Source organism: Geotrypetes seraphini, chromosome 1, assembly GCF_902459505.1.
Source record: "Geotrypetes seraphini chromosome 1, aGeoSer1.1, whole genome shotgun sequence".
In the NCBI taxonomy this organism is placed as follows: Eukaryota; Metazoa; Chordata; class Amphibia; order Gymnophiona; family Dermophiidae; genus Geotrypetes; species Geotrypetes seraphini.
The window spans coordinates 195103915-195121427 of NC_047084.1; the positions used below are offsets into that span (position 1 = coordinate 195103915).

At 47.6% G+C, this 17513-nt stretch overlaps 1 protein-coding gene across 11 annotated transcripts in view; it reads right to left on the minus strand.

The window, feature by feature from the left end:
- Positions 1-17513, minus strand: part of IRF2 (interferon regulatory factor 2) — a 158987-nt gene that overhangs the window by 63728 nt on the left and 77746 nt on the right. For all 11 annotated transcript variants that reach the window (XM_033943347.1, XM_033943262.1, XM_033943298.1 and 8 more), the window contains one exon: positions 15954-16070. In XM_033943347.1, coding sequence (XP_033799238.1) covers positions 15954-16070 — 117 coding nt within the window. The remainder of the gene's footprint in view (positions 1-15953; positions 16071-17513) is intronic.

A 17513-nucleotide genomic window follows, 5' to 3' on the forward strand; every position in this document is an offset into this window, starting at 1 on the left:
CTCATCCCCTGCTCCAACATGTGCTTTCAGCGGCCTTCTCCCCCCTTAAGCGTCTTTTCTTCTCCACTCCACCTTTCCTCCCTCCCTGCCTCCACCTTTGTGGCGCTTTTGCACCCGACCGACAACAGAACAGGCCCGGTCGGACAAATCTCCCTGTCCTGTAGCCGCGAATCTAAATTACCTTCTTACAGCAGCTGGATTATTGAAGCTGCTGTAAGAGGTAATTTAGATTCGCGGCTACAGGGCAGGGAGGTTTGTCGGCCGGGCCTGTTGTCGGTCGATCGGGGGACCTGACCAGCTGTGCACATTCTTCGGGGCGGACCGCCCCCTCCCCCCTCTTTCGTTCGCCATTGCCTTCTTCCTACCTGCCCTGCCGCAGCCGCACACAGCCGACCGGAAGTCTTCCTGATGTCAGCGCTGACGTCGGAGAAAGGGAGGGCTTTGCTTCAGCCCTCCCTCCGACGTCAGCGCTGACATCGGGAAGATTTCCGTTCGGCTGTGTGCTGCGACAGGGCAGGTAAGGAGAAGGAGACTACCCTCGCGGCTCGACCAACCCCGCTGCGATCCAACCCCGCAGGAACCCCGGAAGGATGCAGCTCGGGCGACTTCGTTGTGTGAAACGAAGTCCGTTGTACGAATCAAGACATAAAGTTCGTTGTGCGCAGCGTTCGCTGTGCGAGGCGGCCGTTATGCGAGGCACCACTGTATACATATAGTAAAAACACAATACACAACAAATAACTAATAACTAATAAGAAAATCTTGAAACATAAGAAGTTTCTAGACAAAGCCAGACATTGTGTTAGCATACAGTAGTTCCCCATGTTAAATAGGTAACAGTTACTACAGCTGATTAACTGTTAGCACATGATAATACTAATATTAAACAGTTAATATTGAAATTAGCATTTTAGAGTTTGGAATGAGTGCATTAGCTGAATCGCAGTGATTTTACAGCTGATCGAAACTCCGGAGCCAGCAGGGGAAGCCCCATTCAGCTGGGGCCCCAGAGCCAGCAGGGAAATCCCCAAATCAGCTAAGCTAGCAGCCGCTGCTCTCCCCTCTGCTGGCTATCAGCTGATCACAGCTCTGGAGCTGCCATCAGCTGGGCAGAGGAGGTGAACTGCAGCTGCAGGCAGGAGGAGTTGCTGTGCCTAGCAATTGCTTTTCTAAGCAGCCGCCAGGTACAGTACCTCCCCTCTTTTACGGGGCTACTCCACACAAATAGCATGCATATGATTTGCGTGCTATTTCTGCATAGCCCTGTAAAAGAAAATCATTCCCAACAAGGTATTTTTTTTATGCTTTTATTATTTTAGTTAGAGGATGTAAGCTCAAAAGACATCACCAATACCTCCTCTCCAGCCAAGCAGCACTATGGGGTAAAGATCTAGAACAATTGCTCACGCCTTCCACTTATGGAGAATTTAGGACACGCCTAAAAACATATCTGTTCCTGATGTATCTAAACAACTGACCCATACAACTCTTATCTCTTCAATATCCGTTACCTTGAACTATTAACTCGATCTCTCACCTCTGTTAAGTTCATTCAACCTGTACCATCTTTTAATCTTTGTAAACCGCATAGAACTTCACGGTCCTGCGGTACATAAGCTGTTATTATTATTTTTATTTTGTCAACAAACTACAATACATGCCAAAAGGTACAATGATTGCAAAATATCAATCTCACATAAACTATAATCCCATAGAATCCATGATACCTAAACTAATACCCCCTCCCCCCATCTCACCCTGCGAACCCAAATAAAAAGGCAAAACAAAAGTGGTGTGGTAAATAACAGGGTAATTCAATAACTCAATTTAGGTCAGTAAGCTGTGGCTGTACCAAAGACAATGCCCATTGTTCATATTTATGCCAAATTTTTCAAAATCCCAAGATATCATTGTGGCAAAGGGCTATAAACTTAGACATAAGATACAAATAAGCCAGTTTATTCTGGACCCAGGTTATACTTGGCATCTGGGTCTTCTTCCAGTGAGATGATATTGCCAGTTGAGCCATCGCAAATACATAGTTAGCGAAACGGGAATCTGATGCTGAGAAACTAAGCAGATGGGCATTCAAAAGGCAAACAGCTCATCAATAAGGGACAGTGGTAGCCCGTTATCTGGACCAACAGCTGATCCACCTTTTGCTAATAAATACGCATCGCCAGGCAGGACCACCAGATATGTATAAAGTCCCCCTGAAAGCCACAATGTCACCAAGAGTCCAGAGCCCGCTCCATAAAAATGTTGGAGCCGGGAGGGAGTATAATATAATAATAATAATTTATTTTTTATATATCACCAAACCATCAGTTCGTGGCAGTTTACACAGTGGTATTAGACTAGAGAATAGAAATACAAAGTCATAAAACGATTTTTAAAATACCACATATAATATACCTTGTAGCCATTTTCAATCAAACTTGCATAATAGAAACCTTTAAAGAGACGCTGATATATGGATTCCCACTGCCCCATATAATATCTAGACCCCAAGAGGTTGTCCCACAATAACCTGTAAGGGTCTACCCTTACTAACAAGGTCTGATATAAACATGAAATACACCTTCTACCAACGTCTGAATATAAGGCCTGTTCTAGTAATGTTTCTGCCAGCCCAAGGTCCCAGAACCCCTTTGACAGTATGAAAGTACGTAATTGGGCATAAAAGTAGGAATCTCTAGCTTTAAGGCCATACTCCTCTTGTCCCAAGGTACACAAACAAGCCCATACCCACTGTCAAACTATGTGTTCCTCCCGATCCGCCGAAAACCCGTACATCCTACATTATAGGAATCTGTTGAAAATAAAGTCATTCAGGAAACATCTGTCATCTAAGAAAGTACTAATTGTGCAATATAACTTTCAGAAAGGGGTTAGGAGTATTGCAATGGCCTTTCAGCTCTTGTATGGGGGCCCATGAAAGTTTCCACAAAGACAGCTCAAGAATATAATATTGGGCCACTGGAAGATATGGGCTATCTACACAAGTAGTTCATTGCACTCTCTCTTACAAAAGAGCTGCTTTATAATACAACTAGAAATGTGAGATCCCCATACCTCCTCACAATTTGGGCTGATAAAGTAGTGGCCTTTGAACTCTAGGGGATTTCTTCTTACAAATATAAGAAAAGACCCTCCTACTGAGATACCCAAAAAAAGTTTAGGTAAGGGGATAGGCAATGCCAAAAACAAGTAATATAGCTTAGGAAGTAAAAGCATCCTGATAGCTGCTATGCGATCCAGCCAACCTGTGGTGATATGTTCCCACCTCTCCAACTCAGCAAATATATGGTGTAATAATGGCAGAAAATTAACTTTATAGAGCTGGGAGTGGTCTGCCATCAAATGAACCCCCAAATACTTAATCAAATGCATCGCCCACTTAAAAGAATAGTGACTTCCAAGAGGGGTACATTAATATTTAGCATCTCTGATTTAGCCATGTTAATCTTAAACCCAGAGGCTTGGCCATATTTGGCAAGCACCGGCATCACTGCCTGCAGAGAGGTCATAGGTTGTTGTAACAAAAACAAAATGTCATCAGCAAATAAAAGAATCTTATATTGTTAAGATACCACAGCAATGCCATGAATGCCAGCATGGGCTCTAATCAATATGGCCAAAGGCTTTAAAGAAAGAGCAAACAAAAGCGGGGAGAGGGCACAGCCTTGGCGGGTCCCTTTATTCATTGGAATTTAAGTAGTAAAGTCACCATTAATTTTCAAAACAGCCAATGGGGCATTATACAAGAGTCTTACCGACTCCAAAAAACAGCCATGAAACCCCATCCGCTCCAGTACCTTAAACAAAAAAGTCCAATTCACCCTATCAAAGGCACGTTCCACATCCAAAGAAAGTACTAAAGAGCGTGTACCAGTAGAGCAGGCATGCAAAATCAAGTGCAAGCTCATTTTGATGTTATCAAAGGTCTGCCTCTGGATGATAAATCCCGCCTGGTCCCTGGGAATCAATGTTGGAAGGATCCCCTGTAGGCATCCAGCTAAGATCTTAATGAACATCTTATAATCAGTATCAATCAATGATATCAGTCTGTAAAAACCACAATCCTCTGAGTCCCTCTCTGGTTTGTGTATGAGAATGATTGCCGCTAAGCACCACGAGTAGGACAGGCAGTCTCTCGCCTTAAAGGCATTGAATACTGTCATCAATATAGGGGTCAATAAGCCACTAAAGCTCTTATAGAATTGGTTGGTAAAGCCATCTAACCCCAGTGATTTACCCAAAAGCAAATCCTTTATTGCAGACAGAGTCTCTTCCAACGTGATAACCTGGGACGGTGAATGGCCATCCCTTGCGATATAGTCAGTAGTGGAATGTCAGTTAAATAATCCTCCAAAACTGACTCATCTTCCAACCCATCTTTGCAAAAGAGCTTCTTATAATACAAGAGAAATACTTCCCCAATAGCAGAGACCTCTACATGGCAATCTCCTTCAGCCATTTTAATACTGGCAATATGATTTGGGGTGGATTGTATTTTAAATTTGTGAGCTAGCATAATAACTTGCTGAACCCTTTGGAGCAAGGTTTCCAAGGCTGCCAGCTCAAGCTCCTGGAGCTCAGAGCATAGTGTAGTGACCCGTGCATGCCCCTGTGGTGAAACTTCACGTTTTAAAGCCTGCTCAGCTGTGGCTAGCTGAGAGCACAAAAAAAGATGTTCTGTTTCCTGAGCCAATTTCTTCAGATGGGATGTAAGCACTATTAATCTATCCCTTAAGACAACTTTAAAGGCTTCCCAAAGGGTCACCGGGTCTACAGCATCATTATTATTATCTTCCTTATATTCCTGAAAATAGTTAGCTATGACCTCCAACTGCTAATCCTCCCGTAGTAGAGAATCATTATATCACCATGGGGGTCCCTGCCCTTTAGACATGCTAACTCTAAGGACTTAGTCGACCAGGGCATGATCTGAAATGGTGCTACTATGGATATGACATCCCACTATTTATTCATTCATTCATTCAATTTTCTATATTGTTCTCCCAAGGAAGCTCAGAACGGTTTACATGAATTTATTCAGGTACTTGAGCATTTTCCCCTATCTGTCCCAGTGGGCTCACAATCTATCTAATGCAGACATGTCAAACTCTGGCCCACGGTGTAATAAAATTTGGCCTGCCATACGATAAAAAATTTCAGTGAAGCTGGCCTGCCAGCCTTCCCACCGCCTACTTCGCCTTTCGATCCTCTCCTTCTTGTCGCTGCGGGGAAGACGCCAGAGAATGGGACTTGGAAAGGTGCTGCTGACAGTGTGATCTGCATGAAGTCCACAGCAGGGAAGGCTGGAGGGAAGGCAGGAAAGTCAAAGACCAAAGCGGTTTCCTGCTCGCAGAGAGATAAAGCACAGTTACTTACCGTAACAGGTGTTATCCAGGGACAGCAGGCATATATTCTCACATGTGGGTGACGTCATCTACGGAGCCCCGGCGCGGACAGCTTTTCAAGCAAACTTGATTGAAGTTTCAAGTTTGCACACTGCACCACGCATGTGCATGCCTTCTCGCCCACTAGAGGGCGCATCCCACCTCGTGGTCCTCAGTTCCATAACTAGCAAGGAAGCCATCCCCGGGGAGGCGGGCGGGTTGTGAGAATATATGCCTGCTGTCCCTGGATAACACCTGTTACGGTAAGTAACTGTGCTTTATCCCAGGACAAGCAGGCATGATATTCTCACATGTGGGTGACCTCCAAGCTAACCAAAAAAGGGCAGGTGGGAGGATGGCAATTTAGGAAAACAGATTTTGCAAAACTGACTGGCCAAACCGGCCGTCACTCCTGGATAAAGTGTCCAGGCAGTAATGAGAGGTGAATGTATGAACCGAAGACCAAGTGGCAGCCTTACATATGTCCTCCATCGGAGTGGATCGGAGGAAAGCTATCGAAGCTGCCATCGCTCGGACCTTGTGCCCCGTGACTCGACCCGGGGGAGGAAGGCCGGCCTGAGCGTAGCAAAAGGAAATGCAAGCGGCCAACCAGTTAGACAGAGTGCGCTTGGAAACTGGATGCCCTAATCGATTGGGATCGAAGGACAAAAACAATTGAGGAACCTTCCGATGAGGCCTGGTGCGTTGAAGATAAAATGCCAACGCCCTCTTACAGTCAAGCGTGTGAAGCGCCGTCTCGCCCGGATGGGAGTGGGGCTTCGGGAAGAACACAGGAAGGACAATGGACTGATTGAGGTGGAAGTCAGAAACAACTTTAGGTAAAAACTTAGGATGGGTGCGGAGGACCACCTTGTCGTGATGAAAGACAGTGAAAGGAGGGTCCGCAACCAAGGCTTGCAACTCCCCAATCCGCCTGGCGGAGGTGAGGGCAATTAGAAACACCGCCTTCCAAGTCAGAAATTTCAAGGGGGACTTGTTGAGTGGCTCAAACGGGGGTTTCATCAGTTGAGCCAGAACCACATTCAAATTCCACACGACGGACGGAGGCTTAAGAGGGGGACAAACCCTGAGTAACCCTTTCATGAAGCGTGTCACCAAGGGATGGAGTGACAGAGGGCGTCCCTCCAGAGGTTGGTGGAAAGCAGAAATCGCACTGAGATGAACCCGCACCGAAGTGGTTTTCAAGCCGGAGCGCGACAAATGAAACAAATATTCTAAAACCGAGGATACCGGAACTGATACCGGATCCAGGTGAAAAGACGAGCACCAGGTGGAAAACCTGGTCCATTTCTGCGCATAGCAAAGCCTCGTCGAGATCTTGCGGGAGGCTTCCAACACCTCCTTCACCGATTGAGACAGGTCCGGAGGAGTCAGGGAACAAGAAACCAGGCTGTCAGGTGCAATGACTGCAGATTGGGATGTAACATGGATCCTTGACTCTGAGACAGCAGAGAAGGAGAGACAGGCAGGGGAAGAGGCTCCCTGGCACTGAGCTGGAGCAGCAGGGAGAACCAGTGCTGACGCGGCCACCGAGGTGCTATGAGAATCATCGTGGCCGTGGACGATTTTAGGTGTACCAACGTTCGCATGATCAGAGGGAACGGAGGGAATGCATACAGGAACCTCCCTTCCCAGTCGAGTAGGAAGGCATCCGCTTCCAGACGGTCCTGCGAGTACATCCGAGAACAATATAGTGGTAGTTTGTGTGTCTCCGGAGAGGCAAACAGATCCACCTGTGGCGTTCCCCAGCGAGCGAAAACCTCGTGTAGCACTGCTGAGTGTAGAGTCCACTCGTGCGGTTGCAGAAGTCGACTCAGTTTGTCCGCCAGGCAATTCCGTTCTCCTTGGATGTAGACCGCCCGGAGGAAGATGTTCCGGGAGGCCGCCCACTCCCAGAGGCGAAGAGCTTCGGAGCAGAGGGGCCATGACCCCGTTCCTCCCTGCTTGTTCACATAATACATTGCCACCTGATTGTCCGTGCGGACGAGGACCACCTGGTCCTGCAATATGTGAACGAAGGCTCGAAGTGCTAGGAAGATGGCTCGCAGCTCTAGCACGTTGATGTGACACTGACGGTCTTCTGTCGACCACAGGCCCTGCGTGCGAAGACCGTCGAGATGGGCTCCCCACGCGTACTCCGAGGAGTCCGTGGTCAGGACCTTGCGAAAAGGCGGAGTGCGAAACAATAGCCCCATGGACAGATTTGAAGAGTCTGTCCACCAACGCAGCGATTTCCGCAAGGGCGGAGTTACCGAAATGAGGCGAGACACCGGGTCGCACTCCTGACGCCACTGGGACGCGAGGGTCCACTGAGGGATCCTCAGATGTAGCCTCGCAAACGGCGTGACATGTACCGTCGAGGCCATATGGCCCAGCAGCATCATTATGCGCTTGGCCGATACCCTCGATAGTTGAGAGACCTGGCGGCTCATCCGTACCAAGGTTTCCAACCGCTGGGTCGGCAGGTAGGAGCGTAGGCGCACCGTGTCCAGCACCGCACCTATGAATTGAAGAGACTGCGACGGCCTCAACTGAGACTTTGGAAAGTTTATCTCGAACCCGAGAGTTTGCAGGAAGGCAATAGACTGTCGGGTCGCTGAGATAACCCCCTCCCTGGTCGGGGCTTTGATGAGCCAATCGTCCAGGTAAGGGAACACATGGAGTCCACGTGACCTGAGGGCTGCTGCAACCACCACCATGCACTTCGTGAATACTCGTGGGGACGCGGCCAGGCCGAAGGGCAGTACCCTGTACTGGAGGTGGAGGTCCCCCACCTGGAATCGTAAAAATCTTCGGCAGGCGGGGTGCACCGGAACATGGGTATATGCTTCCTTCAAGTCGAGGGAGCACATCCAGTCCCCTTCCTCCAAGAGAGGATACAAAACCGGGAGAGATAGCATTCGAAACTTCTCCCGGGCTAGGAATTTGTTGAGCTTCCTGAGGTCCAGTATGGGGCGCAGGTCCCCGGTCTTTTTTGGGACCAAAAAGTAGCGGGAGTAAAACCCCGTACCCCGCTGGTCCTTGGGGACCGGCTCGACCGCCCGAAGCTTCAAGAGAGCTTTGGCTTCGGTTATAAGGGTCGGTAGCTGCGAACGGTTGCAGGGGACTAAACTTGGGGGACTGTCCGGCGGCGAGGACACAAAGTTGAGCGAGTAGCCCTCGGAGACGATCCGGAGCACCCAAGCGTCTGAGGTAATCCCGGTCCATGCCTCCCGGAAGGACCGCAGACGGCCCCCGATAGGAAGGGGTTCCTGTGAAAGTGCGGAGGGGAACCCGCCCCGTCCGCTCAGCCCGTCAAAAGGAAGGCGCGGGCTTAGAAGGGCCCTGCGCCTGGGCTTGGGTTTGTCCCCCTCTGCCTCGCTGAGACGGACGTCTCGGAGGCGGTCTCGAGAAAGCCGGGGTCGACTTCTGAGGGTATCGGCGCGGCGGAGGCCGAAAGGGTTTCTGCGGCGGGGGTCTAGGTTTGGGGCGGACCAGGGATGCTAGAGAGCGCTCCTGTTCCGACAAGCGTTTGGTCGCCGCATCCAATGACTCGTCGAATAACTCGGACCCCACACAAGGCAAGTCAGCCAGGCGTTCCTGCAGGTTTGGGTCCATGTCGAGGGTGCGAAGCCAGGCCAAGCGGCGCATGGCCACCGAGAGGGCCGACACCCTCGAAACCAGCTCAAAGGCGTCGTACACTGCGTGGAATAGGTACAACCGCAATTGAGACAGGTTGGACATAAACTTATCGAATCCTGCTCTTTGGGAGTCCGGTAACGAGTTTCGATATTGAGGAAGATCCTTCACCATACCACGCAAATAGGAGGAAAAGGTGAAGGCGTAATTTAGAACCCTGGTGGCCATCAGGGAATTTGAATAGAGGCGACAGCCAAATTTGTCCAGGGTCCGCCCCTCCCTGCCTGGTGGAACCGCCGCAGAAACCCGTGAGGGCTGTGATTTTTTAAGAGCAGACTCCACCAGAAGAGACTGGTGGGAGAGCTGCGCCTTATCGAACCCTTTAGGGGGAATCGTCCTATACTTCGATTCCATTTTTGAAGGCACAGACGTGACTGTAAGAGGGCTTGACAAGTTATTCAGCCAGGTTTGCAGAAGGACACTGTTGAGAGGGAGTCTAGGCACCTCCCTAGGAAGAGTAGGGAGGTCCTGTTCCTCCAAAAATTCTTTGGAATACCGAGAGCCTACCATGAGGTCAATCCCCAGGGCTTGGGCCATGTCCTGAACGAAGGATGAAAATGAGGACGGCCTAGCCTGGGGGGACGGGGTTCTCGACCGCCCCACCGAGGAGAGGGGGGAGGCTTCATGGGAATAATGAGGATCCCTAACCGATCCCGAATCCCAGGATCCCCTCTCGAGGGCCCTCGAGGGGGAAGGGGAAGTTGTCCTCCTCGCAGAACCCTTGGGTGAGGACCCCGGGGTTCGTGGGACACTCTCCCGTTTCCTCGGCGAGGCGGCCCGGGAAGACTTCCCATGAGGTGAGCGGAGGAGCCTCGGGTTGTCGAGGCGCAACTCCGACACCTGCAGCGCCTCGCCCCCGAACGACGAGGAACGGTCGCGCCGAGGCGAGCCTCGGGGCCGCTTAGACTTCCTCGATCGACGCCCCGTCCGAGGTCGCGTCGAGGGCGAGGCGTGTCTGGAAGACCCGGAGGAAGAGGAGGAAAGACGGCGCACTCTGCGCAACTTTTCCTTGGGCCTTACACTCCGCTCAGGGGGTTCCCCCGAGGTCGAGGTCCGGGGCGGGGCCGAGACCGAGGTGAACGGGGCCACCGTACCCGAGACCGAGGTCGCCGAGGTCGGGGCTCCCGAGGGAGCCCAGGCCGGGGCCTCCGAGACCGAAGGCGTCCCGGCCGAGGTCGAGGCCGCCGGAACCGCAGCACGCTGCAACACTTCCAGGGCTCCCGACAGCTCCGATGAGATCAGAGCTCGGAGGAGATCCTGGAAGGCCGGAATCCCCACGAAGGTGGGGAGTTCCGAGTCCGGGGCACACTCCCTGGAGGGCGACCTCGGTTTCGAGTATTCCCTCGGGGTGTGCGGAGTCGAGGTCCGATGCGGGGCCGGGGTCGACCCACCCGCCTTGGCCTGACTCGAGGATGGCTTCTTTGCTGAAGGGGATGGAACAGAGGACTTACCCGAAGCTTGCTTCACTGACGACGCCTTCGAGGAAGAGGGCCGAGGCGAAGCCGAGGTCCCCGAGGATGCCGAGGCCGAGGTCAAGGCCGGGGCCGAAGCCGAGGCCGACGTCGAGGCCTTAGGCGGTGCGTCGACGGCGAACAATTCGGCCATTCTTGCCTTACGGCGACGGAGGGCCCTGTTTTGGAAGGTAGCACAGCGATCACACGAGTCTGTCGGATGTTCGGGCCCAAGACAGACGATGCACCACCGGTGAGGGTCAGTGATGGAAAGCAACCTCTCGCACCGGCTGCACTTTTTGAATCCCGTAACAGGACGGGACATCCACGAAGAAAAAGAAGAAGGCCGGGAACGTACCGACGTCCCGCGGCCACGGATTCCGGGAGCCCCCGGAGTCCGATGAAAAACGAAAGACTTTTTTTTTTTTTTTTTTTTTTTGAAGGGAAACGAAAAGAAAAAAGCAGCACCGCGAACTAATTCGAAGGAAAACAAACTAAACGCGGCAGCTAGAAGGCAAAAACACTGGAGCTCAGATCCACAGGGCTTTCTTGCTCCGCGGAAAAATTTGAACTGAGGACCACGAGGTGGGATGCGCCCTCTAGTGGGCGAGAAGGCATGCACATGCGTGGTGCAGTGTGCAAACTTGAAACTTCAATCAAGTTTGCTTGAAAAGCTGTCCGCGCCGGGGCTCCGTAGATGACGTCACCCACATGTGAGAATATCATGCCTGCTTGTCCTGGGATAACTATATTTATTTGTCCCCAAATTAATTTCCAGAATCTAAATATCAGCGGACAAAAAAATAACAGATGATCTAAAGTTCCAATATCAGCATGACAGTGCCAGCATCTATTAGATTTGGAACTATCTAATTTTTGCAAATGAACTGGGGTCCAGAAAATCCTATGTAATAAAAATAACCATGTTTGCCTCATAGATGCTGACGCTGTACACTTCAACCTCCATGTCCAAATACGTGGCCACCGAGATACAGAAATATACTATTTAATCTCGATGCTCCAAATATCTCTAAGACTAAATACTATGTAAACTTTTAATTAGAATAACAGTTCATAATAATGCAACCACTCTAAGAAATGAATTTTTCAAACAATGTCGTCTTGATCAATTTCGAAAAAATATTGTAGGATGACATGGCTTGACAAATACACTTACCCAACCAAGACTGCTGTTTACCTGCTTGGAACGCAAAGGTCCTATACAAGAAAGTCTTGTATTTACAACCATTAATTTTTGGGTAAGCAAATAACTGTTGACTTCTAGTTTTCCTCATCGGACTATACCATATAAAATGCGATAAAAGATAAGTTGGAGACAGTCCCCAAATCAACTTGAAACAAATACAAGAAAACTTAATTGTTATCTTCATAAGTATATATCGCCCTTCTAGGTCCCTTACCACATGTAGCACCTGCAAGGCAGGAAGTGAATGAAATAGAATGCCAATCCCCCTCTTCTTCCTAACAATTTTTGCCAAAACTACATACATATGGTGATAATTGGCATGTTTCAGCAAATGCTCATCCTTAGCTAAAAAATGCGTCTCTTGAATAAAAACTATGTCAGATCTTAAACACCCCAATTACTTGAACAAAAGTTGCCTTTTCCTGGGTACATTAAGAACAAAATCTACAAACAGCAAGAAAAATATATCAAAAGGAATGAATCACTTGCATGCTAGCTAAAGCAAGAGTGCCACTGGCATTACCCCTCACACACAGACCCCGTCCCACCCTCATCTCACACACTCCAAACTTATTCAAATCCCTCCTTTCTAACTCCCCAGACATCCCCTCCCAAAAACCTTTTATCCAATGTGCAGATCTAGAAATAAACTAACCTTAGAGCTGCACCACCAGAAGCAAAATAAAAGAAAAAGGGGACTCGTAACCTGAGAAACAGTTTTCATAATTGCATTATAAAAAATGCATAATACAGCATAGACAAATATCAGACCCGCTAAAAACAAGGCCTGGATATCAATAGCCTACCAGGAGAAGGCAAATCTCCTGGGCATTCAGACAGGGGCTGCCCCAGACATAACAGGAACCTTTAAATGTTGAAAGCACAGTCAGGTGGCAGCTTTCCCATTAATACCAGTCTGAGATTGCTCTCGTGGCTATATGTTGCCACCGAAATGATTGGAAGGAACCCCAAAGGGCCCCACACTGAGGAGTGGTCTGGTAGCATCCATTGCCAGGGCTGGATATAAGGCTATCGCTTCTTCCTTCGAACGAACTTGGTGCAGCGTTCCATCCTTGTAGATGGCCAAAGTGAAAGGATGTTGTCACATGTAGGGGGATCCTGCCTCTCACAGCAAATGAGTCAATGGTTTAAATTCCTGGCGCCTCCACAATGTGGTTGACACCAAATCTTGAAAAACCTCAATAGGATAAGAATCCCAAAGCTACAGTCTCCAGCATCCGGACCCGTGAAAGGACCCTCTCCTTCAGTTTAAAATCACCAAAACAAGCTATTATATCTTTAGGCTTGTTCAGTCGAGATAGGCCCAAGGATCGGTGGGCCCATCTCAGCTGCACCTCTTCGGGGACCAGCAATGGACTTCTGTACCACAGCTTATCAACCTGAACATAATCAGGTGCTTCCGGTAATTCCCAAAAGTACAAATTGTGGCGCCAGCTCTTATTTTCCAAATCTTCTATTTTATCTAAAAGATAAGAATCCGTGTCCTTACACTCCTTGAAATTCTGCTTTAGGGCCAATAACGCATTCGCCTGCTCTTCTACATGTGTCTCCACTTCCTCCAGCCGGTGTCCCAGCACCGTTTTATCTCCACCATCCAAGACCGTAATTCAGCATCTGGAGCCGCTACGTCTTCTGGTGCTGAATCCATCAAGGACTCAGGAGCAGGCAGTTTCTGCAGGGTCTGCACCATTCTTGACTGCGTGGACACCATATTATTGCTGGATGTAGTTTTGTGTAAGAGAACTTTGCCAAATTTATCAATCGCTGTTTTGACATCAGCCCCAAAATCTAGAGGTAGTAAGTTCGATGGCAGATACAATATACCGCAGTTGCACCACTAGGGCCAGTCAAAAGTCAAAATTATTGTCCTCTGGCTTGCAGAGAGCAAGGATCAAGCTGCTTCCATAACAGCTGATGTCACTCCCCCAGTATTTTTTTTTATTGTGTTGTGTTGTCGGAATGTTGTGCATCCTGCCCTCAGTCTGCCTGGCTGGTTCAGATTTGGGGGGGCTCACCCTAAATTATAAGGGGGTTATGGTGAGATATACAGCTGGCACCCTTTAAGTGAAGTTCACAGCAGTGCCCTCTAAGGTGTCCCATTGCTCTGTCGGGATGTCTATTGGCCAGTCCATTACTATGCTAGCCCCACCCATGTTCAAATGGTCAGGATTAGGATGTGTTCAACCTGGATGCTTTTCTGATCAAAAATGGGGTATAAAGTTAGACATCCCAACAGTGGCCAAGATATCTAAGTAGATGATTTTTTTTTTTTTAATTATATCTGGATGTCCAGCTGTTTGTCATTCAAAAATGGCCATTTTTGTACCTCCAACTTTGGACATTCAGCCCAGGGATCTATGTGACATTTTTAAGGATACGTTAAAACCCTCAGCTCAATATGTGGTGGCTGCAAAGAAAGCAAAGAGAAAGTTAGGAATTATCAGGAAAAGAATGGAAAACAAAGATGAAAATTATATAATGTCCTTGTATTGCTCTATGGCACTGGTCTCAAACTCGCGGCCTGCCAGGTACTATTTTGAGGCCCTCAGTATTATAAAGAATGATTCTTTATGGAAAACTTGTGCCTTACAAGTCCAGCGGTCGCTGTAACCTCACGCAAGCGCTTTCCTGTGTCTGTACACGATTCTGAGGTGAAGTGGAGAGGACAATCGCGTACAGATGCAGGAAAGCGCTTACATGATGTTACAGCAGTGAGACAGGCAATGTTCCAGAACATAAAGTAACCACTGGAGGTAATGCAGCTTGTGCGTGTGTCTGGTGCTGGAGGAGGTGAGAGCTGAAGGCGGTTACGGACGTGACCGCCAGATACTTAAGACACAAGTTTCCATAAAGAATCATTCTTTACAATACCGAGTGCCTCAAAATAGTTGGTCAAAAATCTGGTTTATTGCAGTTGATAGTTTGATAGTTTTTCACTTTCTGCATGTTGCACTGCTTTCAGCTGTCTATAGCTGAAATTATCAGAAGCAATTAAGGAAAAATTTATACACTATAACGAGCTTTACCTCATGCAAAGTTGTCATTTCTTTAATAAGACATTAACTATTTTTTCTGCGGCCCTCCAAGTACCTATAAATCCAAAATGTGGCCCTGGAAAGGGTTTGAGTTTGAGGCCGCTGCTCTATGGTATGGCTGCACCTCGAATACTGCATGCAGTTCTTGTCGCCATATCTCAAAAAATATATAGCAGAATTAGAAAAGGTATAGAGAAGGGCAACAAAAATAATAAAAGGGATGGGATGACTTCCCTATGAGGAAAGGATAAAGTGGATAGGGCTCTTCAGCTTGGAGAAGAGAAGGCTCAGGGGTGATATGATAGAGATCTATAAAATGATGAGTGGAGTGGAACACATAGATGTGAATCACTTGTTCACTCTTTCCAAAAATACTAGGACTAGGGGGACATACAATGAAGCTACTAAGTAGTAGATTTAAAACAAACTGGAAAAAATATTTCTTCACACAGCACACAATTAAACTCTAGAGTTTATTGCCGGAGAATGTGGTGAAATCAGTTAGCTTAGCAGGGTTTAAAAAAGGTTTGGATAATTTCCTAAAAGAGGCCATAAGCTATTATTGGGGAAATCTACTGCTTATTCCTAGGATAAGCAGCATAAAATCTGATTTTCTTCTTCGGATCTAGCTAGGTACTTGGGACCTGGGTTGGTGACTGTTGGTAAACAGGATACTGGGCTTGACGGACCTTCAGTCTGTTCCAGTATGGCAATTCTTATGTTCTTATTAGGGGTTACCATGCTCTCTTCTAGGCCTATGTGGACAATCTCTGCAGCACAGCCAGAATGGGGTACAAACTGAGGTCTTCTGGTAGATTTCAAAATTAGATGCTGTGTTACAAGAGTACTATGAACTTTGCATCTCCTATTTCTGTAGATTTGAGTGCACACTGAAAAATATGCATGCATATTTGAAAATCAAATTTACCCAGTTTTTTTCTCTACTAAGTTCCCTCTGCATTCCTCCCCCCTCATTCTCTCTGAAGGCAGATATAGCCACTTAGTGAAACTTGGTGGCTATTTTACCTATTGAGTAGGGGGACAATTATCAACTCCATGGATCTCCTTAGTTATCCAGCTCATCCTTCTGAAAATTCAGTTTCAAGTACCTTTTTAGTATGCTGAAAGCAGTTACCTTATTCAGCCACTTTAGCCCTGGAATGGCATTTCCATCAATCTGTTCTTCTAGCCAAGGTCGCATTCGCATCCTTTCTACGGGCATAGTTCCTCTAGATAACGCAATTTTGAAAACCTAAAGAAAAAAAAAAAAACACACAGAAGTAGGGCATAGTTAGTTTTCTTTAAGGTGCACTGCTATATAATTATATTAGCAACAAAATCCCCAGTGGTCAGAGAGAAGAAGCACTGCTATAACAGATCAAAATCCGACTCTTCTTTTGTCAGCTTCAGGGAACAAAATTAATTTACAACCTTGCATTATCACTGGAGAATAAGAGTGGTAAAACACATTTAAAGTATTGGAACTGCTTCATTGAGTGTAGGTAGGGCTGTGAGTTCATTTCTGTACCAGTATTGCTTTCTTTTCATCATAAGCTGTAATTGAAGGCATGACAATGAGAAGAAGAAAAGAGAAGACCGAGAGTTCAGAAAACATTTTCTCATTTTCCAGTCATTTAGTTGTGAATCATGGATCATTTAAACTTGAGATCAGTATTTCAAAAGCTGTGGAGTCGGTAGATAAATCCTTCGACTCTGACTCCAGGTGCCCAAAATGTCTCCGACTCCTCAACTCCAACTCCGAGTCCACAGCCCTGTTCAAAAGTCAGTCTGAAGTTTTCATCCAACACATAGAAAAACTATGCTGGGCAAAACATATAACAGTGTTACTACTACTACTACTACTATTTAAACACTTCTATAGCACTGAAAAGAGTACGCATTTTGACATTAAATAGACAGTCCCTGCTCAGAAGAGCTTACAATCTATCTTGGGACAGACAAACATGATGTAGAGGGTTGGGGTTGCAGAACCCAAGGTGAGAAGGGTAAGGACTTGAAAGCACTCTCAAAGAGGAGAGCTTTTAACTTGGACTTGAATACTACCAGAGATGGGATAGGGATTCAGGCAGTTTGTTCCAGGCATACGGCACAGCAAGACAGAAGGGACAGAGTCTAGAGTTGGCAGAGGAAGAGAAGAGCACAGATAGGAGGGACTTACCAGTTGAGTGGAGCTTTCAGAGGGGAACATAAAGGGAGAGAAGTGAAGAGATATAATGAGGGGGAACTAAGTGAATGCATTTGTAGGACAGTAAGAGGAGTTTGAATTGTATTCGGAAACAGATGGGAAGCCAATAAAGCAACTTTAGGAGAGGGGGTAATGTGAGTATAGCGGCTCTCGCAGAATATGAGTCGTGCAGCCGAATTCTGGATGGATTTAAAGGGAGAAAGATGGCAGAGCGGAAGACCTGAGTGGCAAGTTGCAGTAATCTAAGCGTGAGGTGGCGTGGATAAGGATTATGATAGTGTGCTCAGAGAGGAAAGGTCAGATTTTGGTAATATTATAGAGGAAGAAGCGGCAAGTTTTAGCGATCTTTTGTATCTGGGCAGAGAAGGAGAGAGAGGAGTCAAAGATGACCCCGAGATTGTGAGCAGACAAGACAGGGAGGATAAGTGTGTTGTCCTCAGAGACAGAGAACAGGGGAAGTGCAGAGGTGTTTATGTTCATTATTCATTC